Source organism: Zonotrichia albicollis, chromosome 3 (assembly GCF_047830755.1).
Source record: "Zonotrichia albicollis isolate bZonAlb1 chromosome 3, bZonAlb1.hap1, whole genome shotgun sequence".
Classification (NCBI taxonomy): domain Eukaryota; kingdom Metazoa; phylum Chordata; class Aves; order Passeriformes; family Passerellidae; genus Zonotrichia; species Zonotrichia albicollis.
The window spans coordinates 3,648,740-3,672,278 of record NC_133821.1 but is presented as its reverse complement, the minus strand read 5'-3'; the positions used below and the strand labels follow the sequence as shown (position 1 = coordinate 3,672,278).

The 23,539-nt window shown below is 43.5% G+C and overlaps 1 protein-coding gene across 1 annotated transcript in view; it reads left to right on the top strand.

The window, feature by feature from the left end:
* Window positions 1–23,539, top strand: part of RP1L1 (RP1 like 1) — a 48,403-nt gene that overhangs the window by 2,097 nt on the left and 22,767 nt on the right. Inside the window, exon 2 of the mRNA XM_074536491.1 lies at window positions 20,355–21,012. Coding sequence (XP_074392592.1) covers window positions 20,374–21,012 — 639 coding nt within the window. The 5' untranslated portion in view covers window positions 20,355–20,373. The remainder of the gene's footprint in view (window positions 1–20,354; window positions 21,013–23,539) is intronic.

The window sequence follows — 23,539 nt, the reverse complement described above, 5'->3', positions numbered from 1 at the left end:
AATCTCTTCCCTTCACAGTGTGATTCTTTTCCCCCTGCCAGAAAACAAAACAATCTCTTTTTTCCCCACTCAGTCTAGTTTTAAATAACCTGTGGGAAGGGGCTTCGGCTCCTTCATTTGAAGATTATTCCAATCTCAATGACCTCACTTGCCCTTTTCTCAGTTTTATCCCATCACATCTATTTTTACCCTCTTGCTCTACATTAAGCTGTTCCCCTGCACGCCTGGGAAGAGGAAGAATTAGAGCCTTAACATTTTTGACCACTTAGAGAATAAAAAAAATACAGGAGAAAATCAAGACCCAGGTGCCTGGCTGCTGCCAGAAATGCCCCAGAAAAGACCTGATTTCATCTCTCTGCGCAGTGCCTCCATTCCTCAGCTTCCCCTCAGCCTAACTTATCTCCTGGCTCCCAGTCGTTCCTCATTGTTCACTTCCAAGGGCTGTGAGCTCCCAACAATGGAGATCCTACTTCTTCCTTGGCTCTTGGCTCCCTCCTGCCTGCCAGCTCTTGAATTTTCCCTTGGGCATTAGCTGGCCAAGCAGTGTATATTTAGTTCTTTCAACATTTTGTTTTCTCCCTCCTTCATCTCACCAACCCCTCAATCACTCTGCTGGTTTTCCCCAAAACCTCCCAAAATTGGCGGCATCCTGCAGGCTTGTGGTTGTCCAGCACTGCCCTCAGTCTTCCTCCTCCTGCAGAGCATAGAAATTGAGTTTGTTGCCTGGCTTTTTCAGTGTTTCCACTGATGTTGCTGCCCTGGATGGTGTGAGAAGGATCCTGCGTGTGCTCAGAGGGAAAAGTGGGCTATGGGGAAGGGAGAGAAAATCCTCCCATGGCTGTTTCCAAGCAGATCACCTGGAGACAGTGGAATTGTGTCAGATATTGCATTTGTGTCACTCTTTGCTTTTATGCAGAAATGTAAATCAAAATATCAGGGTGAGGGGGACAAAGGTCATGTTCCTATTGCTGTCCCAATGGCCAAGCAAGTGGTACTGAGCACATTACTTGATCCACCAGAACCTCAGGTTTCCCTTCAACCTGTCTGTGTCTTCTGTGTCATGCTCTGAGAAAATGTGGATACCTAATCCTGGAAGTGTCCAAGGCCTGGTTTAACAGGGCTTGGATCAGCCTGGGATAGTGGAAGGTGTCCCTGCCCATGGCAGGGGGTGGGATGGGATAAGCTTTAAGGTCCCTTCCCACCCAACCCATTCCAGGATTTTATGACTATCTCTTAAGTTTCTGTCTCCACAGCTCTGAGATGGGGAGGCCCACAGCCCTTCAGGCTCCCCAGGCTTTCTGTGGTATGTGCTGGATTTCAGCTGGGTCTCAGCATCCACCATGTGCTTGGAAGGATCCATGCATGGATACAGGGAGAGTGGAGAACTTGGAGAAGAGAAAGCTCCAGGGAGGTCCTAGAGCCCCTTCCAGTACCTAAAGGGGCTCCAGAAGAGCCAGGAAAGGACTTGGGACAAGAGCCTGGAGGGGCAGCTAAAGGAAAATAGATTTAGAGTAGATGTTGGGAAGAAACTTTTGGCTGTGCTGATCAAGAACTGGCTCAGGTTTCTCAGAGAAGCTGTGGCTGCCCCTGGATCCCTGCAAGTGTCCAAGGCCAGGTTGGACAGGGCTTGCAGCAACCTGGGATAGTCAAAGGTGTCCCTGCCTATGGCAGGGGTGGAACTGGATGATCTTTAAGGTCCCTTCCAACCCAAACCATTCTGATTCCACAGTCTGAACAGGAGGTTCAGAGGGCACCTCGTCACTCCCTCCAACTCCCTGACAGGAGGTTGCAGTGAGGTGGGGTCAGGTTCTCCTACCATGACTGCACTGAGAGGACCAGAACAAATGGCCTAAAGCTGAGACAGGGGAGATTCAGACTGGATATCAGAGAAAACAGTATTTTCACAGTTTGGCTGGTCAGAGGTTGAAGGGCGCTGTCCAGACTCACCATCACTGGAGGTGTTTAAGAGGCATCTGAACCTGGCACTGATGTGGTTTGGTGGTTTAGGTGTTACAGTGGCAGTACTGGGATGATAGTTGGACTGGATGACCTCAAAAATCATGTCCAACCTGTCCTTGGACACTTCCAGGATCCAGGGGCAGCCACAGCTTCTCTGAGAAACCTGAGCCAGTTCTTGATCAGCACAGCCAAAAGTTTCTTCCTAACATCTAGACTAAATCTACTTTCCTTCAGCTGTCCTTCCAGGCCCTTGTCTCTAGTCCTTCCCCAGCTCTCCTAGTGCCCCCTTAGGTACTTGATAGGGCTCTAAGATCTCCCTGGAGCTTTCTCTTCTCCAAGTTCTCCCTGTCTCCATGGATCCATGCATGGATTCCTCCAAGCATGACCTCCAAGCATGATGTGCTTTAGTGGTTTCAGTGTTACAGTGGCAGCACTGGGATGATAGTTGGACTTGACCTTGAAGGTCATGTCCAACCTGTCCTTGGACACTTCCAGGCATCCAGGGGCAGCCACAGCTTCTCTGAGAAACCTGAGCCAGCTCTTGATCAGCACAGCAAAAAGTTTCTTCCTAACATCTAATCTAAATCTACTTTCCTTCAGCTGTCTCTCCAGGCCCTTGTCCTAAGTCCTTCCCCAGCTCTCCTGGTGCCCCTTTAGGCACAGGAAGGGGCTCTAAGATCTCCCTGGAGCTTTCTCTTCTCCAAGTTCTCCATTCTCCTTTTATCCATGGATCCTTCCAAGCCAGACCTGGATGTTAGCCAGCAGAGGGAGGCTGGCTCACGCTGTGGCACCTGGGGAGCAGAGGTGACTCCGTGTGTGCTCAGGCCTGATCACAGCAAGTCTGCTCCTGCCAGCAGGCCTGGGCCTGTGCTGCTGGATGTGTCCATGTCCCAGTGTGTGCACTCCCCATCCAGCCTTGGAGCACTGCTGGAACCCAACCGACCAATAAATCTGTGCAAATTGTGCCTGCTTGCTCAACAGACACGGTGCTCATCCCAGAGCCACGTTGTGCCAGTTCTTCTCTTTAAACAAACATGGGTTTTTTTTGATTTTTTTTTTAATTTTTTTACCCAGGTGCAGCTAGTAAAGCTGTCAGAATTAGAAAAGGACTCTGCTGCCTGATGGAGTTGTTTGTACAGATTCCAGTTAACTTCCAGTTTCTGTGCTGGGTTGAACTGGGTTGTTGAATTTGCAGGTCACTCTGACATGGGAAGAGATGAGAATGTTGACTTCATGTTTCAGAAGGCTGATTTATTATTTTATGATATATATTATATTAAAAGAAAATTATATACTAAAAGTATATATTAAAAGGAAATTATATACTAAAACTATATTAAAGAATAGAAGAAAGGATTTCATTAGAAAGCTAGAAAGGAATAGACTGGAATGATAATAAAATCTTGTGACTGACTAGAGAGTCTGAGACAGCTGGACTGTGATTGGTTATTAATTAAAAACAACTACATGGGACTAATCAAAGATGCACTTGTTGCATTCCACAGCAGCAGATAATTGTTGTTTACATTTTGTTCCTGAGGTCTCTCAGCCTCTCAGGAGAAAAGATCTTAGCAAAAGGATTTTTCATAAAATATGTCCGTGACACTGGGTGATTCTGGGAGTGACAGCAGAGGAGACCCTCCCTACAGCCCAGAGAGCAGCGGGGCTTTGGCAGGTAACAAAAATAACCTGCAAAGCTGTAAACTGGGGAAGGGGCTGCAGCCCCAGGAGTGGCTGAGGGAGCTGGGAAAGGCTAAATCTGGAGAAAAGGAGGCTCAGGGGGCACCTTCTGGCTCTGCACAACCCCCTGAAAACAGATTGTAGCCAAGTGGGGGTCAGGTTCTGTTCCTGGATGAGAGGGATAGGTCTCAAAGTGTGCCAGGAGAGGTTTAGATCAGAGAATAGGAACAATTTCTTCACCCCACAGGGTTGTCCAGCCCTGGCACAGCTGCCCAGGGCAGTGCTGGAGTCTCTATCTCTGAAGAGACTTAAAAGCTGTGTGCATGTGGCACTTGGGGACCTGGGTCAGTGGTGGCCTTGGCAGTGCTGGAGGAAAAGTTGGACTGGATGATATTTGAGGGCTTTTTCCAACCTAAACGATTCTGTGACCTAAATGTAGAATATTTGATCAAGAGGTACTAGGAAGAAACACATTTGCAGCAACTTTTGGTGCTAAAACTGCACCTAAGAATAATGAGGCCACCACAGCTGCTTCAGTAAGTTACAACAGCCTGGTAGAACTTTTTGTCCTACTTCTGGGAACATTCCCAGCTGCACCAAAGTTTGTTTAAAGTTGTCCCATACCAACTGCTCCCAGGTTTCTCTTGCATTTCGCATTCTTTCTGCATTAGAGGACCAGACTTATTCACCAGGTGTCATCCTGGATTCTTGACTGCACAAGCCAATCTTGTGTCACTGAGATGTGGCCACGAGGCCTGGCAGGGAGGGAGTTCTGACTTGCCCTCCATGAACACCTCAGCAAGCCCACGAGCACATTTGGCAGGTGCCCTTGCCATTTAAAGCTCAGGCAAAGTGAACACTGAAGTCAGGAAAACGTGGCCCTTGGCCAACCCATGGAAAAAAAAAGAAATCAGCACAGATAATCCCAGGTATTTTTTTGCTGTACTTTTCCAGATCTGTTCCCATACTGCTGGCAATCCACTCACCAATTTCAACACACTGTCACTTTCAGGCTTCCTCAAAGGCATGCAAAGCCTCTTAATAAAGAATCTTGCTATTCCTTATCACATTTGCTTTTGAGTGAGAGGCAGGACCAATGGAACAGTGTTCCCATCTGAATCCAGGTCAGGATCAGATATCAGCTGGCAAATGGTGGAGTTGAGGAGCTGAGTGATCACTGCAGTGTTATATAAGCTTTGCTTTAATTCCAAGATGTTTTAGAAGATCTGTGGGTTTGGGATGAGTTTGGGGCCAGGGAAAGGAGGTGAATGACAGCAAGGAATGTATCTATCCCTAAACCTTCACTTGCTGCCCATTCCCATGGTATGAAAACAATTCCTGCTCCATGGATTGAGAGGTGTGAGTGGGACTGGCCAACCTTTGCAGTTCTCAGGACAGGCAGGAGAAGGAAATTCCCTAAATCTTCACTTGCTGCCTATTCCCATAGTGTGAAAAAAAAAAATCCTGCTCCATGTATTGAGACGTTTGAGCTGGATTAGCCAAATCTTGCAGTCCTCAGGACAGGCAGGAGTAAGAAAGATCTTCAGATCAGCTGAGCATGGTAAGGGCAAAGGTGAAAACATGGAGAAAAGCAGAAAATTAAGCACTGGAAGGGGCTGCCCAGGGAGGTGTTGAAGCTCCCAACCTTGATAATGTTCAATGAACCACTGGATGTGACACTCAGTACTGTGGTCTCCTTGATGAGATGGTGTTTGGTGACAGGTCTTAATGATCTTGGAGAGGTCTTTTCCAAGCTAACTGATTCTGGGATTCTGTGACTGCAGAAGTGAAGAATTTTATAGGCAAGATTTTGAATGGATCTTCTATAATAATGTGAAAACTGACAAGAAGTTTATGTAGGCTGAGATAAGGTCACTCAGAAACAGGTGTTTTACAAGAAGAGATGGCAGGGAGTTTGGGACCAATTTCAGCCAGGAATCTATATGATTTGGCAACATTCCAGATGGGAGTGTTTGGTGTGAAGGAGATGAAGGTGTTGAACATGACATGGAGGTTGTGAACTTGGGTGTTGTGTGAGTGAGGGTTATTCCAGTTGGGAGGAAGGAGCTGTGCTGGGAGATAAGGAGCTGTTCTTTTAGCTCTGATAAAAGGATGCCCAGGGACTTTCATGGAGTCTCCCTCTCTGGAGGCACTTCAAACCCACCTGGATGTGTTCCTGTGTCACCTGCTCCAGGTGACCCTGCCCTGGTGGTGTGGTTGGACTGGAGAATCTCCAGAGGTCCCTTCCAAACCAGATTATTCCATGATTCTGTGAGAAGTGTTGACAGAGCCACCTCTGGGGAAGCTCAGGAAGGAAAGGAGAGACCCAGCAGTGGAGGGCTGCTCCTGACACCATGAATGTCAAGGCTGTGGTCACCAAATGACATCAGGGAGATCACAATGTCAGCAGAGAGGGAATGAGGAGGAGGAAGAAGCACCAGGACATTCAGATCCTACCCTGGGGTGAAGGCAGCAAAGCAGAACTGTGGTGGTGTTCATAGGGGTCCCAGGATGAGGGAAGAGATGAGAATCTTGACTCCATGTTTCAGAAGGCTGATTTATTATTTTATTATATTATATTATATTATATTATATTATATTATATTATATTATATTATATTATATTATATCTATACTAAAAGAATAGGAGAAAGGATTTCATCAAAAGGCAAGCAAGGAAAGGAATAGAAAAGAATGGAAAGGAATGGAATGATAATAAAATCTTGCAACTGACCAGACAGTACAAGACAGCTGGATTGTGATTGGCCATTAATTAGAAACAATCACATGAGACCAATCACAGATGCACCTCTTGCATTCCACAGCAGCAGATAATCATTGTTTACATTTTGCTCCTGAGGCCTCCAGCTTCTCAGGGGAAAAAACCTGGCAAAGGGCTTTTTCGGAAAATATCATGGCTACACATAATAAGTGTCAAAAATGTGGTGTCCATTGCTATGCAGGAGAACTGGATCTCAACTGCAGCAAACATGGAGGAGGAGGAGCAGGAGGTGCCTTTTTTAGCTGTTTTGGTTTTAAATCACAAGTTCAAATGTGGAATCTTTTGAAGACCCCAAACCATGTATCAATATGATATTTCTATTCTTTTTCAAAAATTCTTTTGAATGCTTTGAAAGAGTAATTAAGGTGAAGCAAAACTTTTCCTTTAATTTAATGTAGTTTTTTTGTTTTTGTTTTTGTTTTTGTTTTTTTTACTTTCTCATCTCTCAAGAATATCAAAGGAACTTTATTTGAAGGGTCAGCTCAGGAGGAAATGCAATGCTGTTCAGGGGCTTTTTCCCCCTTCCTTCTCAGTGTTTCAGGTGTTCATTCTCAGTAGTCCTTTGCAATTCAATTAAAAAAAATATTTTAAACATGTTCTTTGAAGGGTTAACAAGGAGCCATTCAAGCACTCATTTCTCATAATTTAGATCCAGGACACAGGGAATGAGACGAAAGGGATGAAACAACCTTATAGTAACCCTCTGTGTTCATCACCTTGAACTTCTTCTCCAGACAGTGGAGAAAAGCAACAGTTCTAAGATAGAGTTAATTTGAAAATTCCAGTGAAGAATTAAGGATGTGGAGCTGCTGGAATGAGTCCAGAGGAGGCCATGGAGATGCTCCAGGGGGTGGAGCCAGGCTGGGAGAGCTGGTGGTGCTCACCTGGAGAAGGGAAGGCTCCAGGGAGAGATCAGAGCCCCTTCCAGAGCCTAAAGGGGCTCCAGGAGAGCTGGAGAGGGACTGGGGACAAGGGATGGAGGGACAGGACACAGGGAATGGCTCCCACTGCCAGGGGGCTGGGATGGATGGGATATTGAGAAGGAATTCTTGGCTGTGAGGGTGGGGAGGCCTTGGCTGTGGTTTCCCAGAGAAGCTGTGGCTGCCCCTGGATCCCTGGCAGTGTCCAAGGCCAGGCTGGATGGGCCTTGGATCAGCCTGGGATAGTGGAAGGTGTCCCTGGCCATGGCAGGGAGTGGGACTGGATGAGCTTTAAGGTCCCTTCCAACCCAAACCATTCCATGGGTTGAACACAGCCTGACAGACATCCTGTCATTCTGGTGGCTCTCAAGGAGAGTTGGAGTGACATTCTCAGTCAGATCCACATCCAGCCTTGAGTACCCTGCACAGCAGAATTTATTTGCCTCACATTATCCATGCATGGGCTGATCCTTGTCCCAGTTCCTTGGCTGCATAGGATCCCCCTGACCCTGTTTAGGGTTTGAGCAGCTGTGGGACTGTGACAGTGTTCACAGGGGTCTCAGGTTGATGAAAGAGACGAGAATGTTGACTCCATGTTTCAGAAGATTTGATTTATTATTTTATGATATATATTATATTAAAACTATACTAAAAGAATAGAAGAAAGGATTTCATCAGAAGGCTGGCTAAGAATAGAAAAAGAAAGAATGATAACAAAGGCTTGTGACTCGGACAGAGAGTCCCAGCCAGCTCACTGTGATTCATCATTAATTAGAAACAACCACATGAGACCAATCACAGATGCACCTGTTGCATTCCACAGTAGCAGATAATCAACGCTTACATTTTGTTCCTGAGGCCTCCCAGCTTCTCAGGAGGAAAGATCTTAAAGAAAGGATTTTTCATAAAAGATGTCTGTGACATGGGACCACCTGACTGTACAACCCCACCAGGACATTTTGTTCTCCCAGAAAATGACAACACCACCAGGACACTTTGTTCTCTCCAAAACATCTGGAAAGGAGTGTTTGTGTCAGAAATACCCCCCATTGTCCCACAGCTGGCAGCGGAGGGGAAGCATTGTCCCTTCTGCTCCTGCACAGTGCCCGAGCAGAGCAGGTGTTCAACCCCAAGGGATCCCCTGAGCTCTTGCTGGCTCATCTGATCAGAGAGTCTGGCACTGGGATTCAATAGATGGGGGAAATTAAGAACAGTTTAATTGTGCTGAAAGTGTAGGCAAGCAAAAATCACAGAAAACACCAAATTTAAACTTTGGCCAGGGTGCCGGTATTAGCAATGTTACTCTGCATGAGAGGTCAGAGTTTTGCTGACATGAACTAAAATTGAGAAAGAACTGGAAGGATATAAATCTTGGGAGTAGAGGAAAAGTAGCAGAAAAAGCAGGACTAATAATAAATTAATAAGGAGGACAATAATTCAAAACTGGCTGAGTCATTGAACACCTTAAAAAAAGTCTCCTGAAGAAGAAAACTATAAGAGAGTGATTTGGACTGGATTTGAAGTGAGGAAGGAAGTATAAAATATTAAAATTACAGTTGATAAAGAACAAATGGAGGAATCCTTGAAAAAAAATGGAAAAAACACAGATCAGCTTTGCTGATCTTGACAAGTTGGATGCTAGAGAATGAACTGAGAAACAAATTCTGTCACTTCCCAAAGGCAGCTAATGTGAACTGGGATGAATAAAGGAGAAAAAACTGGGATAATATCCCTGATAATTTTTTTCTTCCTATTACCCAAAACCAAAAGGAGTCACTCCAGGTGAGAAATTGTGTCTTCTAATACAATGGAGCAAATGTTGAGGCCCAAATAAGAGTACAGCTGCATGGCAGAAGAATTCCAGAAAAAAGGCCAGATAAATTATTCTAGAGAAATTTGACTCTTTCTACTGTTTATCAGATTTTACACAGTGCTGGATTTGGCTTGGAAAATTATTTAAAAGCATTTTTAGAAAGAGATATTGTTGGATGAATAAATGCTGTCCTTGGATTCAATAATACACATTGAAAAAGTGAGATAGAAAGGATATATATGTTGGATTGTGGAGGGAGCTGATTTGATTTAATATATTTTAAAACAACTTTTTTTAAGAATGTAAAAGGCACATTAATAAAAATAAAAATTGATAACCATTTGGAAGGAGCTGAAGATATAAGAAAGGAAAGAGAAATCATATAAAGAGGCCTGGAAATGTTAACAATGGTCAGAAAAATGAGATCTGTACTGAGGGAAAAAAAAGCCAATGTTCCATTCAAAGGCTTAATAATCTCAGGTAAATGTCTTATTGGAAATGGAAAATAGGGAAATTATGGTGGTGTAGAGGAAATTGACTTGTGCCTCATGGAGATGGAAACTCTGGGATGCAAATGGTTGTTGGACATATGGAGAACCCCATGCTGAACTCCAAGGTCTGGGCAATAAAATGTCTGTGTATTTCAAAAGTTGCCTGTTGTCCTGAGGAAGGACTGGAGTGTTTTTTGTGGAAACTGGGAGAAAAAACCTTCCAACACCTGCAGTTTCTGTAACCCGTGGTGAGTTCCTTCTCCTGATGTACAGCCTTGAGCTGGCAGGCCAGACCCAGCTGCAGACTGGAACCTCTCCAAAGCTCATGGGGACTCTCTCAGCAATCAGCTTCTGGGTGGCAATTTCTAGGCAGGGCTTGCCTCAGGTCCTGGGTTTTGTGCATATTCCTGGTTCTTCAGCTTCTCACCCCAGCCGTCTGGTTTGCTTCCCTGGATGCTGAACTTTCTCAGCTTCTTCCATCATTCTCTGTTACAGAGAGGCATTCCCTGTTAGAGGAATTCCCTGTTACAGAGGAGCTCCCCAGCTCAGGAGAGCTCAGCTCCTTCTCTATAAACTCCTTGTGTGCCTGAGCTTCCTCCTCTGAGCTGGAAACAGCCCTGGGATGAGAGGTGGGACATACAGGAGCCACATTGTGTGTCTATAATTAAAGGACATCCCTACCAGACAGTGCCTATGGAGAGGAAGAAGATCTGCCAACATCTGCTCAGCCCATTCCTGATCTTTGTAATCCATGTGTGTTTTTGGGATCCTGTTCCTTTCATGTAATTGTACAATTTCAGGCTTGAGTTGGGCAAGATGCTCCAGTTTTGCCATGCTCTCTCCTCTGTCTGATGTGATGAATGGAATCAGGAATCAGAGAATCTTCTGAGATCGAAGGGACCCACAAAAGTCATTGATCCAATTCCTGGCCCTGCCCTGGACTCCTCCACAATGCCATCCTGTGCCTGAGAGCATTGTCTAATGCTCCTGGAGCTCTGGCAGCCTTGGGGCTGTTCCAGTGCCCAACACTCTTTTAGGGAAGAACCTTTTCCTGATATCCAACCTAAACTTCCTCCTGACACAGCTCCAACCATTCCCTCAGGTCTTGTCCCTTGTTATTAGAGAGAAGAGAAATAGCAACTCTGTTTATCAATTTCCTGATACAAACATTCAGAGCAAGTTGGACTTCAAAATTTCACCTCAGAAGGAAATGCAAAGTTATTTTCCCCAATATTGCCAGAAATGTGATTAAAGGACAGTGCTGATTACTTATCACAATATTACTGGGAAATGCCTGGATCAGCGCTAGAAACACCCTCTGAAACAAAAGCTTTGTCCCTGATCCTAGAGGTATTTCTGCCGTATTGCTGGAGCTAAACAATGCAGACTCTGAAACACCCAGATGTGGCCATTGCTGCGGTTGGATCCTGTCACTGGGGCTGTGTCCCAGCCGAATGGGCTGCCCAGGGAGGTGTTGGGGTCCCAGTTCCTGGAGGTGTCCAAGGAATGACTGGATGTGGCATTCAGTGCTCTGGGCTGGTGACAAGGTGGGGATCAGTCACAGCTTGGACTTTTTGGTCTTGGAGGTCTTTTCCAATTCAACCATTCTAAGATTGAGGGTTGTTGTGTCAATAGACCCAGCTGGGTGTTGAACAGCAAGTGGCAGAACTGGCCTGTCTGCTTCTAGTTTATAAAACCCTTATTTTCATTTTAGGAAAGACAAATCCTACATTTCTTTAGGAAAAGAAAACAGTTCTCTTTGAGTTAGGTCTTGCTTGGTTGGAGAGTGTTTTAATCTCACAGTGGGCTGTGCTTATCAGTATCCTTCCACCAGTATCCTCTTGTGATTGAATAGATGGGGACTACAGGATGTGTAGGGAAGGGGTAACAAACAGAAATCATGGTGTCCCTGTCCTTGCTCACCAAAAATTGCAGAGTTTTTGAGGCTGGAAAAGCTCTATAAAGACCACCAAGTCCAAGCTTTAACCCAGCACTGTCACTAACCCATGGGCATCTTTGTGTCTCCTGAACATTTTGAGAGATGGTTACTCCATTATTTCCACCACACACATCTTTGTGTCTCCTGAACATTTTGAGGGATGGTTACTCCATTATTCCCACAGACAGCCTAAGCAGGAAGCAAAACTCACCACTGAGGAGTTTGAACCAAGTCTTGGTTTAGAGCCAGTCCTGGAAAGGTCTGTTCTATTTGAGATCCTGATCCTGGAACCAGACCTTTAAGGCTCAGTCCCTACACCCTCAACTGATACCAGGAGTTTGGTCTTTAGCTTCATGAATTCAACTTTTATTTGCATAGTGAAGGCTCCTCTTGCCAAAGGAATAACCACAGAATGGTTGGGGTTGGAAGAGAAACACCAGCTATTTCCAAAACTCAACCTCCAAAGTTTCTCAACTCATGTATTTTATTGCATGTAGAAGGCACTCAGTTTCATGATTTAAACCCATGGAAAATCATCTATCAGCTGTAGAGACCTTCTAACAGAATAAATGCTTTAAAAATAAGGAACATTGGGAAAAAATACCCTGATTTTTCAGCAATTTCAGTAGATTTTCTTTCTTTGCACCTGTTCCTGATGGCTGTAAAATGAACTAGGTAATACATCTAGAACAGCAGGGAGATTTTCTGTAGATGAATCTGATCCCTGAGACTAATTCTTATCCTCCAGAAGGCTGGGCTTCTTTATTACCTGGGTTAAGTGCATTGTAATCCTTTGCTTTGGAGGCTGCACTTGGAAATGCAACTTGGGTTGCTGTGCTTTGAGATTTGACTTGTTTCAAAATTATATGGACCCAAGTAAAGAAAAATAAGTACATTCTTTTAAAAAAACCCCAAACTAATAAAAAACCCTATCTACCCTGTTAAAAAATTACACCAATTCCCCCCCGCCCCCCACCAAAACCCAGAACAACAAAAAAGTCACATGTGTAAATGAATATTTGAATTTTTAGAAGGAAATCCAGTGATCACAAAAGGGAAGAGTTAATAAGAGTTAAAGAAATTTGAGGTGGAATATTCCATCAGATCCCAGAAAACATCTCTGATGACAGAACAGTTCAGGTGGCAGTAAAGGATGGATCACATTAAATTGGCATTTAGGTGGATCCCAATTGCCCCAGGAGCCTGACCCAGTGCAGGCAACCTTTGTAGAAGCTGCCTTGCCTTTGCTAAATCACAGGATAAATTAAGCTGGAAGAGATTTCGGAGGTTCTACACTCCCAGTCTCAGTAGATCAGAGGAGTTTTGAGTATCCTCAGACTTGGCTCTACCTCTGATGCCCCAGCCTCTGATCATCATCACAAATTATTTCTTTCTGCTATCAAAATGACATTTTTCCTGCTGCCACTTGTGTCTGCCATGTCTTAATGCTTTCCTCTTCTGAGAAGGGTCTCTATCCCAAACCTACACCATGCCCAAGGCAGTTATAGACAAGAATGGGGATGTTTCCAAGTCCTCCAGGTTCAACAATTCCAGTGCTCTTATCATTTCTACCCACATCATGCACTCCTAGAATCATGGATGGGACCTTAAAGATCACTTAATCCTACCCCTCTGCCATGGGCAGGGAACCTTCCACCAGATCAGGCTGCTCAGAGCTCCATCCAACCTGCCCACGAATGTTTCCAGAGATGGAACCTTTACCCATCCATCTACCCTGCGAATTCCTAACAAAATCCCAGAAGAGAAGGAAAATAAATTAATTATATATTCCAAACCCTCCTAGGAAATAGTTGAAAATGTTCTAAGCTGTAGGTGCTGTCAAATTGGGAAGATGTTTTTGGCGCAGAAGGTAGAGTTTGCATCTCCAGCTTCCTTTCTGATCCAGCAGTGAGCTTCAAGGAATGGTGTCAATCCCTGAAATCTCCAGCACTGTTCCTACCTGGAGGTGATTTTCCACGGGTTTAAGTCCAGCTCTGACAAGGACCTGGGTGAGGAAAAGTGAGGAATGCTTTAGGCTCATCCATCCATGGAATAGAATGACATGCTAGCTATCAGAAATCTCCTTCCAAAATAATGGAAAACTTAAAGCCCTTTTGATAACCATTTCCAAGTAATTTAGGTAACAAATTATTTGAGAAGAAAACATACATTCAATCCATTTTGGTCTCCTTTTTTTTCAGATAATTGTTAAATATTCATAGGGAAATGGGTAAACTGCTTTCCAATTGTAGTGGTTTGACCAGGAAAGAGTGAGAATTCTGAGAAGCTGTGGTCAAACCAATGAAAGTTTTGGGTTTGAGACTGGCACCCGGTGTAGCCAGTGGGGTTTGGACACACCTCCGAGAATACACAAGAGTTAAAAAGCAGGGCACTGCCCTTGGCACGCTCTCTTGAGACGTCGCTGTGAAGAAGTCAGATCTCTTCCCCCGTCCAGCCTTGCTGCTGGGTGGGGGAGGGGCAGCCATGCGGTAGGCCCGGGGCCTGGACAGAGATGGGGGTGAGAAAGTTCTCAAAGATAGAAGGGTGGCGGAGCCCCAAGAGACATCGAGACATCGGGCAGCCAGCCCCCCCCCCCCCCCAGGAGGGAGAGAGAGAGAGGAGCCGGCGTCTGAATGTGATGTGATAGCAGCCAGCCCGGGAGGAGAAGGGGGGAAGAAGAGTGCCCGGCCGGAGCGGCAGCGTGTGGGCAGCGTGTGTGAGAGTGCCACTCCGGGACAGATAGAGACTGAAAACTTTTAACCCTTTCTTTCATGATTGGGGCCTTGCAAAAATGCTAATCCTCCTCGAAGCTGAATAAGAAGGGAGATAAGAGATGAGATGAGACAAGGACCTGGCCCGAAGAACGTGGAGATGATTAGATGGGGAGAGATGATTTGGAGTGGCCTTTTAGCTGGACTTTTCTTGTGGCCATAGACTCAGTTGTTCCTGTGACACAGACTGCACTTAGGGGGAAGCAGTGCCTCAGAACCAGGAGGGTTCATCGTGAGGACCCCCGGCCCCAGAGGGTTGGAAAAATATAGGGAAGACAAATGTCCCAAAGCAGAGACTGTGCCTTTTTAGAGTGAGACAAAGCATCCTTGAAAGACAACCCTAAAAGCAGCTCTGGCCATGTCTCAGTGGTGAGAGCACTGGGCATAGAAAGAAGATGTCACAAGCGGCAAAAAGACTTTTTCCGGGCGGTGCCGAAGTGACAAAGAAGCACACGAAGTTTCAGTGTGTTTCCAGGAGAAGCCTATAGAACAAGAAAGACTCCTTTCCTCTTCATGAACTGCAGTTTGAGTATACTAAAGTGTGGGGCCAAGGCTAGGCAGTTGATTTGAGAGAATGTATCAGATTGGGAAAGTCAGGGAGTGGGGAGGAGGAAAGTTTTTTGTAAGGTTTTCAATTTCTTTTTTTTTTTCCTTTTCCTTATAGTCTTTCCCTATTTTCCTGTAGTTTAAGTAATAAAGTGTTCTTTATGTTTAAGTTAGAGCCTGTTTTGCTTATTCCTGGTCACATCTCACAGCAGACACCAGAGTGAAGCATTTTCATGGGAGAAGCACTAGCTCTGTGCCAAGCTCAAACCATGACACCAATTCAATGCTTTTATCTTTTTATGAATCAAATTTCTCAAAGTTTGTCATTTTCCTTACATTACTTTGTCTTGGTCAGACCATAAATACTCCTTGTTAATTAAGATCACTTTGATATATAAAAAATATTTTTCTTCATCAAAAGGAGCATGGAGCAAATTGAAATGAGCTTTTTTTAGAAAAAAACATGGTTAAATCTTCAAACTGATTCATCTTCCTAGCTAGAAACTCTCAACTGCTCTGGGAAAAATTCCACATGAAATCATTTTGTTTATGATTTCTCTGGAAGACAAACCTGGAGTTTTCAACAGCTGCATTCCCAGTGTTTTGGTGATCTGTAAATTTTTCTTCTGTCTGAAAGAAATGACTTTGCAGAAGTAGAAGCTGCAATAGCTTGTATGGATAGAGAAATTTCCAGCAAAATTCTGCACCCTGATAAATCAAAAGAAGTCATAAAAAATTAACACTGGGACTGTTCAGGTGAGAGGAAAGACACAGATTTTAGTATTAAGTGAGATTAATGAGCTGTCACTGCTGGATGGAGTGGATTCTTGATAATTTAAAGTATTTAAGTCGTGTCTGGAATTTCCTCATAAAGGTCTTGAACAGTGGTGCTCGATTCATGGAGTCACATTCCCTGACAGCTCTCCTGCCTTGGCTCAAGCACCTTCTGGGTGACTCCTGGATTCTTCTACTTCTTCTACAACCCCAGCAGAGACAAGGAAGGAAAAAACTTTCCAAGATAAGAGCAGTGCAAGGGACAGAAGGTGAAGGCTGATGTGAGCAGATGTTAATGCTCCAAGTGAAGGGGCCCTCCAGGAGAGCTGGAGAGGGACTTTGGACAAGGAACAGGAGGGACAGGACACAGGGAATGGCTTCCCACTGTCAGAGGGCAGGGTTAGATGGAATATTAGAAAGGAATTTTTGACTGTGAGGGTGGTGAGGCCGTGGCACAGGGTACCCAGAGAAGCTGTGGCTGCCCCTGGATCCCTGGAAGTGTCCAAAGCCAGGTTGGAGCAACCTGGGATAGTGGAAGATGTCTCTGTCCATGGCAGGGGGTGAAATGAGAGGATCTTTAACGCCCCTTCCAACCCAACCCATTCCATTAGGTTTTGGCTAAGAGGTCACACAGCTCTGTGTGAATTCCAACAACAGAGGTTTGAAGTTTTGAGAAGTCCAGGACTTCCCTGACTGTTATACTTTAGTCTTCTCAAGATTTCATTTCAAACTGTGATGGGAAATTGAAAAACAGGGACCAGCTCCATGGCACAGCCCTGAGTGTGCAGAAAGGCCTCCATGAGGGGTTCAGTCCTTCCCATGGGTGGACTCCTACAAATTTTCCTGTAGAACTGTGACCTCTTATACCCAATGCAAGACTACAAAAAGATGACCTTGGTCCTCCGGGTGAAGGATCCCACAGGAATGGTCTCTGGACCCTCAAAGATGTGTCCACAGCTGGAAAATGCAGTACAAAGAGGACTGTAACAGCTCCTACACTTACATTACATTTAGAAGATTCCTGTTAAGGATCTGAGATGTAAACCTTGCTGGATTTATTCCTGCAGGATCCCCAAATCCCTGCCCTTGCAATAGAAGCCCGTTATGACCCGGATCTCCCTGCATGTGATTTGTTTCTACAAAAGAATGTGCTCAGTGCTGGGAGTGAGAGAGGTGCATGGGCTGTGTAAGCAGTGGAATCACAGAATCACAGTCACTAAGGGTGGAAAAGACCTCCAAGATCATCAGGTCCAATCTTCAAGAATCCCAGTCCATGCAGGAGTGAGATTTCTCACTGATTTTGCACCTAAATCCATCTGATTTTTTGTTGTTGTTTCCATATGTGTCCTTTTTTTGCAAGTAGGAACTGAGAGACAAAACAGGAAGGTTCTTACAGGTGAATTATGACAAAACAAGTAATTTCCAATTATTTGTCATTCATGTTCTTGTCTGTCTGTATTTCATGCTCAAATCTCAGTGATCCAACTGCTGAGCATCATTCTGAGACTGTGACTTTGCCATCTGCCATAAACTTGAAATTTTGGGGTTAGGGAACCTCTAGATTTTCCTGTTAATATTTTCCTGAAAAAGTTTTTATGGATCTCATCCATCCCTGTCCTGAGTAAGGGATTATCATCCAGGTGAGAAGTGACAGATCCATACAAACCCTTCAGAGCCATCATCCTTACTCCAGTCCCACTGATTTCCCTAGAGTCCAAAAGAGAAATAAGATTCCAAAGCATTTTAATGAGTGGGTTGGATCAGGAAAGTCTTCCAGGTCCCTGCAGGCCTTTATTTAAGAGATGAATTGCATTTCCAGTTGTACTGGTGTGATTTCACAACAGAGTCAGATTTATGCTGGAGTTACATGGCCACAAGGAAAAGAGGGATTGGACAAATTGTGGCTAAAGCCCCAGTGGATTTGAGAGCCTTCTCCAGCAGCTTAGGTAGCTTTTCTTTCTATCCTTAGCAACACAGCCCTGCTTAACCCTCCAAGCTGTGGTCAGTCATTTTGAGGCCAGTTTGATTGACAGCAGGTAACCTGTTAACATTTTTCCCTGCCTTTTCCAGTGTGTTTGATCCTGCAGGTGGCTGGCTGGATGTGTTGCTTTCCTAAATTATTATTATTATTTGGTTGGTTTTATTTTTAATCCCTTGGATATTCCGTAAGGAAAAGTCATCTTGAGCCAGAGGGATGAAGTATTTCAATGTAAGTACAAAAAAAATGGATTGAGACTTCTCTCTTTTCTCTAAAAAGGTGTATTTGTGTATTTGGGTGAGATGAACATTTTTATTTGTAGATAAACAGTAGCATTCTTTTCCAACTCTGACCCTTCAAATGAATAGTATTAAACTCCTCTGTATGGGAACTGGGGTTTTTTGTTTGTTTGTTTGGTTGGTTGGTTTTTTGGGGTTTTTTGGGGTTTTTTTGTGGATATATGGCTTTGTAAGAGCAGATCTGACAGACCCTCTAGGCTGGCGTGGGTAATCAGCTCTATTACCCAAAATTCAGGGAATAATATTCCTTTAAATTAGTCATCCCATAACAATCCTATGAAATTATTCCCCACACAAAGTAGTACTGGGAAAGCGTGTTATGGTTTGTCCTCTATTTAATTTTTTTTTTGTACTTCTTACAATATGATTTAAAAACTTGAAAAATGTACAATAAATCCTTGGGAAGCAGTTTAGATTTCTGGGAATGCAGTCAGGATATTGTGGATCACCATTTGTCCAGTGACTGCAATTTGGATAATGGCTTTGTTTGGAAACGATGCTGTCACTGTTTGAAAGCTCCAATGTAGGGCTTGTGGAGAAAATTTGAACACACCTTTCTGGAAGCTGTTGGAAAATAGAGAAATGAGATATTTTTTCCCCTGGAAATGATGAGTTGGAGTAATAGATTGACCTTTAATTGTGAAATAAATAAGTGAATAATTGCTTGGTGAAATGTGTACATGGAAAGAATAAACCATACTGAAATCTTTGGGGTGTGCCTGGATGTAAAAAAAAGCAGGGATTTTTCACAATAATGGTTTTTCAAATGACGCCTAATGTCTTTTCTCACCTTGCTGAGCTCAAACTTCCATTTATTGCAGCATTTGCCATAGTACAACATGCACAAATATTTTACTTGAGGGCACTGTGGTAAGCATATAATGGTTTTGTTCCAAAATGCAGAGAAATTCAGCATTTACAGCTTTTTGAGTGCTTCAACAGTGAATTCCCATTAATGGCAGTGGGCACCAAATTGATTCTCCAAAGGATAAATTGTGATTACCACAATTATTCAAACTAGAACTTCATTCAGCTGCTGCAAGAGAGGTACCCAGGAGCAAAGTGAATGAACCATTCAACTATAAATACATTTACTGTTTTCTAATTAATTTGTGAGCACTAAAAATATTTCATTTCCTATTTTTTGAAAGTTACCATAGAAAACTGGTACCAACAAGGAGCAGAATTTGGAAAATAAATTTAATGTAGATGTTTGTGGCCAGAACCCCCTTCTGCAAGTTGCAATTCTACTGATTCCTTATTAACAGTTCAAATTACTTCCTATCTGTGAGCAGATAAATGACCTGAAGATGACATATCTAAGTGCCATTTTAAGACTCTCCATTGAAGTCTGAGTAATTAACTCTGAGTAAACTGGGGAATCACTGCTTGTTTCATGAAATAAATGTATTGTGCTCTTTGCAGTCAATATTTTACCAGTTGTAAAAATGGTGTTATTTCTTTTATTTTTTTTTTCATGTCAAAATCAAGTTGTCTTCTTTTTTGGGCATAATAATTTCCATCCATGTGAGAAATGAACTTTTTAGCAACTGGCTTCCAAGGCAATGGATTTAATAAGGGCAAGTAGTAAGGAATCAGGACAGTGACATTAAAACCACTTGTGTTCAAAATGTGGCATGCAACCACCAGACTGAAACACCAAAATCAGTTTATGTTTTAAAGTGAAGGACAACAAAAATTGGGCAGACTATCCCAACCAATCTCTAATTTTTCCATCCTTTAGCAGAACCAAGTTTTCTAGTTCTATTTGGTGTGTTGTGCTATTTGTTATTTGTTTGCATAGACTGCCAGAAATTTTTCATCCAGAACTCAGCACATTATGGCATGTGGCACCAGACTGCTCCTCAGTGAGCTCAGGACTGATTGTGTGCTACAAAAATATAATCACAGCATGAAGAAATTCAGCTTTGTTTTGGTTTTTGTTATGCTCCAGTCCACAGGGTTAAAGGGTTACATGAGAATCTCAGTGCTGCTCTTGTAAAAATAAATTTGAAGTAATCACTGGCTCTGATAATTTCAGAGAAAACCTCAAAAATATAAGCAAGGAAGACACAAAACTCCAAAGGACAACAGTGCACTTTTTGTGGGTTTTGCTTGGGGTCTGACTCATGCTTTTTGTGCCTCAGGGGTGACTGACAGTGACTGGATTCCCACTGGAATCTGCAGGACCAGGAGGGTTTTACTGTGAGGAGCAGGGTTATGGATGCTCTCCCTGCTGTGCTTCCCTGTACCTGCCTGATCCATGAATTCCTAAGAGCCCTTGGTACAGTCTGCTCATGAAGGAGCTGTTGTGAGGAACACAAACTTTTCTTCTAGAGTAGTCAGGCCTTGATCCTTCCTAACTCAAAAAACCCCACTCTGTTTTTTCCTTCTCTTTGTAGTTACCTTTAAGCAAGCGGGATGACTCAGGTGCCTGCTGACTACCTGTCAACCACCAGCTCCTACAACTATGAGCCACCCCTCCCCTCCGTGGCTCGGGCCAGCACCCTCACCAAGGTCCCTCCGGCCAAAAAAATAACCTTCTTCAAGAGTGGAGACCCTCAGTTCGCCGGAGTCAAGATGGCCATCAACCAGCGGAGCTTCAAGAGCTTCAACGCGCTCATGGACGACCTCTCCCATCGGGTCCCGCTGCCCTTTGGGGTCAGGACCATCACCACCCCACGAGGAATACACTGCATCAGTGAGCTGGACCAGCTGGAGGATGGAGGGTGCTACCTGTGCTCTGACAAGAAGTACGTGAAGCCCATCAGCATCACCTCCGGGGGACACAGGCCGGCCCCGCCGCGGAACAGTCGCCCCTCCAGCACCATGAGGAGAGCGGCTCAGGAGGGCAAGATGGAAGATTATTCCGCACCTTTCACTCACCATGGTCCCAGAATACCCAAGAAAATCACTCTGGTTAAGAATGGGGAAAGTGGATTTCGGCGTTCCATCATCCTGAACCGTAGAAATGCCCGGAGTTTCAAAACGCTCCTGGATGAGATCACGGAGATCCTGCAGTTCCCGGTGAAGAAGCTCTACACTATTGATGGGAAGAAGGTAAATATCTCTGGAGCTGGTTGATTGCTCAAACAGGAGTCATCACGTTCCTCGTGATGTAAATCCTTTAGCTCATGGGTCCAAAAGTTTATCCACCTTACCTTAATCCTTTGGGCTTTGTCACATTAATCACTTGCCTATTAATTACACAATAGTTTGATGTAGAAGAATCTTGTTGAGCCACTCAAGAACTTCATGACAAATATTGGTTGGGGTCAACAGGAGGTTTAATGTTTTGCAGTCAAACATAAACCCCCTTCTAGTAACAGAGTTTCTCACCTTTTTTTGGAAGGCTTGTCCCAGCCCAGGTTCAGCTTTTCCATATCTGACTGCTGGGAATTCAACAGAATAAGGTGGCCCTTAGGTAGCACCTTGTGGTTGCACAGCTCCCCACTGAACAGGGTCCTGCTCATGATGTTGGATCCTCAACAGAGACAAGATAAGATAACCAATGATGATAAGATAAAAGAAGATAAGATGATGTGGCGGTTTCAGTTCAAAACCAGGCAGAACATAACCATGACAGACGATAAGATACCAACTAATGCATTAAAAAATAATGTTTGAGTGGGATCAAGGGACACTTTTCTATTGATGAATTAGTGAATCTGCTGTGGGGGAAATTCTTAAGATAAATTCAAGGCATGGCAGTCCCTTCATTCTTCTGTTCCCAAAGGAATTTCTGGACAAATCTGAGATTCTCTTGACTTCTTCTCCATCTCTTTCTAGCTAATTAACCTTTACCTCCATTTTTTTTGAGAGGACTCTCATGAGTTATCCTGACTTGTCCCTGTCCCTGCAGTGAATGGAGATTCAAAGCTCCTTTGCCACTTTTCCCACCTTTACAGGGCTGAGTGCCAGCTCCTCAGTGGTAAAAACACAACCACTTGTGGTGTCACTTTCTGAGCCAGGTTACTGAAATGGCCTGGGTTCAAATGGCCGATTATCCAAGAGGGGAAAAATGCAGGCATATTTTGCAATAAACGAATTTTTACCTGGCACATGGAGAAGAATGTGCAGTAGGAAGGAGAGAGGGAGGGGATAATTTATGCCATGCTTCCTGGTGGAAGCCCTGTGTATTATCACAGAGCCTTCTGCTATTCTCACCAGTCTGGAAAAAGCTTCCAACCAGACCAAATCCTGCTGCCCGGATATTTTATAATCCATGGAAAACTAACTTATTTTGCCACTGATTTCTCCAGTTTTCAAGACTTGGACTCCTGCTCAGTCCAAGATGAACATCATAATCTTGTGAATGGATAACAACTTCCTCTTCTTGACTTTTTGAAAAATTTCACTGATTTCTCTAAAGAAATGTTCTGCTTTCTACTTCTTAGTACAGTCTTAATGTTCCCCTTGTAATTTCTAAATGAATTCCCCACAATTCTAGTTATTATAAACACCAATATTTTAAGTGAGATATGTGTTAAATATGCAGTGTCTTGACACAATATCCTCAGCTCGATGATCTTGGAGGTCTTTTCCATCCTTCCTCTGTTTTGCATCAGCAGAAATATGGATGTGGGTCAAACACCATCACTTAATCTCTCCAAGGACCCTTCAGATTCTATTTTTTTAGTATGAAAATTTTCATTATTGTTTTGTCAATAAGGAATTGATTTTTATACCTTAATAATTCTATTTTCACACCTTTAATTCCTGTGCAGAATATCACAGTGATAGGTGACGAGCGGTCCAACTTCAGCAACATCATCATCTTCCACATGATTAGGAGATGTGTGATTATTAATACCTTTCCTGGGAATCTTTTACAGTGAGTTTTTTGGCCATTATTAATTTTAGTAATTTACCACCAGCTTTCAAAGTGTTCACTACTGTTCACTTAACAACCATTTCTATTAGTGCTTCCTGTTACTCTAGGCTTGGGTGCAAAGCATTTAGACCACAAAAAAATTCACTCTGTCTTGGATTTTCCAATCTTTTACTTTCACATGGATTCTCTGTTCTTCTTCTAAGTTTTTTTTTTTTACCACAGCTCAGCTTCAAGACCTTCTGTTTCTGATATACAGTTGGTTGTGTCTGAGTTTTCAACCGATACAACTGTCTCATTGAAGAATCAAAACTGGGAGTTCAACTGACAGTTTTGAGTTTTTCTGAAATAACCTCCTTCCACTGGTGCTGGATTTTAAATTTTTTTTTATACTTAAATTTGCATTTTCTATTAAAGACAATTGAAAGAAGCTTCCATTCTTCCATGATCATTCAAAGGTATCTGGATGTTTCATATTTCTTGGATGTTTCCTTTTTTCTTGCATTATTCTCTTTGAAGAATAAATCAAATTATCTTTAAATAATTTTGTAAACTTCTTTTATCCCAATTATCTATGTAATTTTTTCCCGCATGACTTAGCACAGAGATCTTTCTGAGAAAGAGGGCTGGGACTGAGTGGAACAGTAACATTTAATGTTTATTCCCATATTTTGACAGATTAGCAGAATAATTCCTAAGCAATGCGTCTGGACAACTGATGGATTGACTTCATATTTGACTGGCTCAGAATAACAA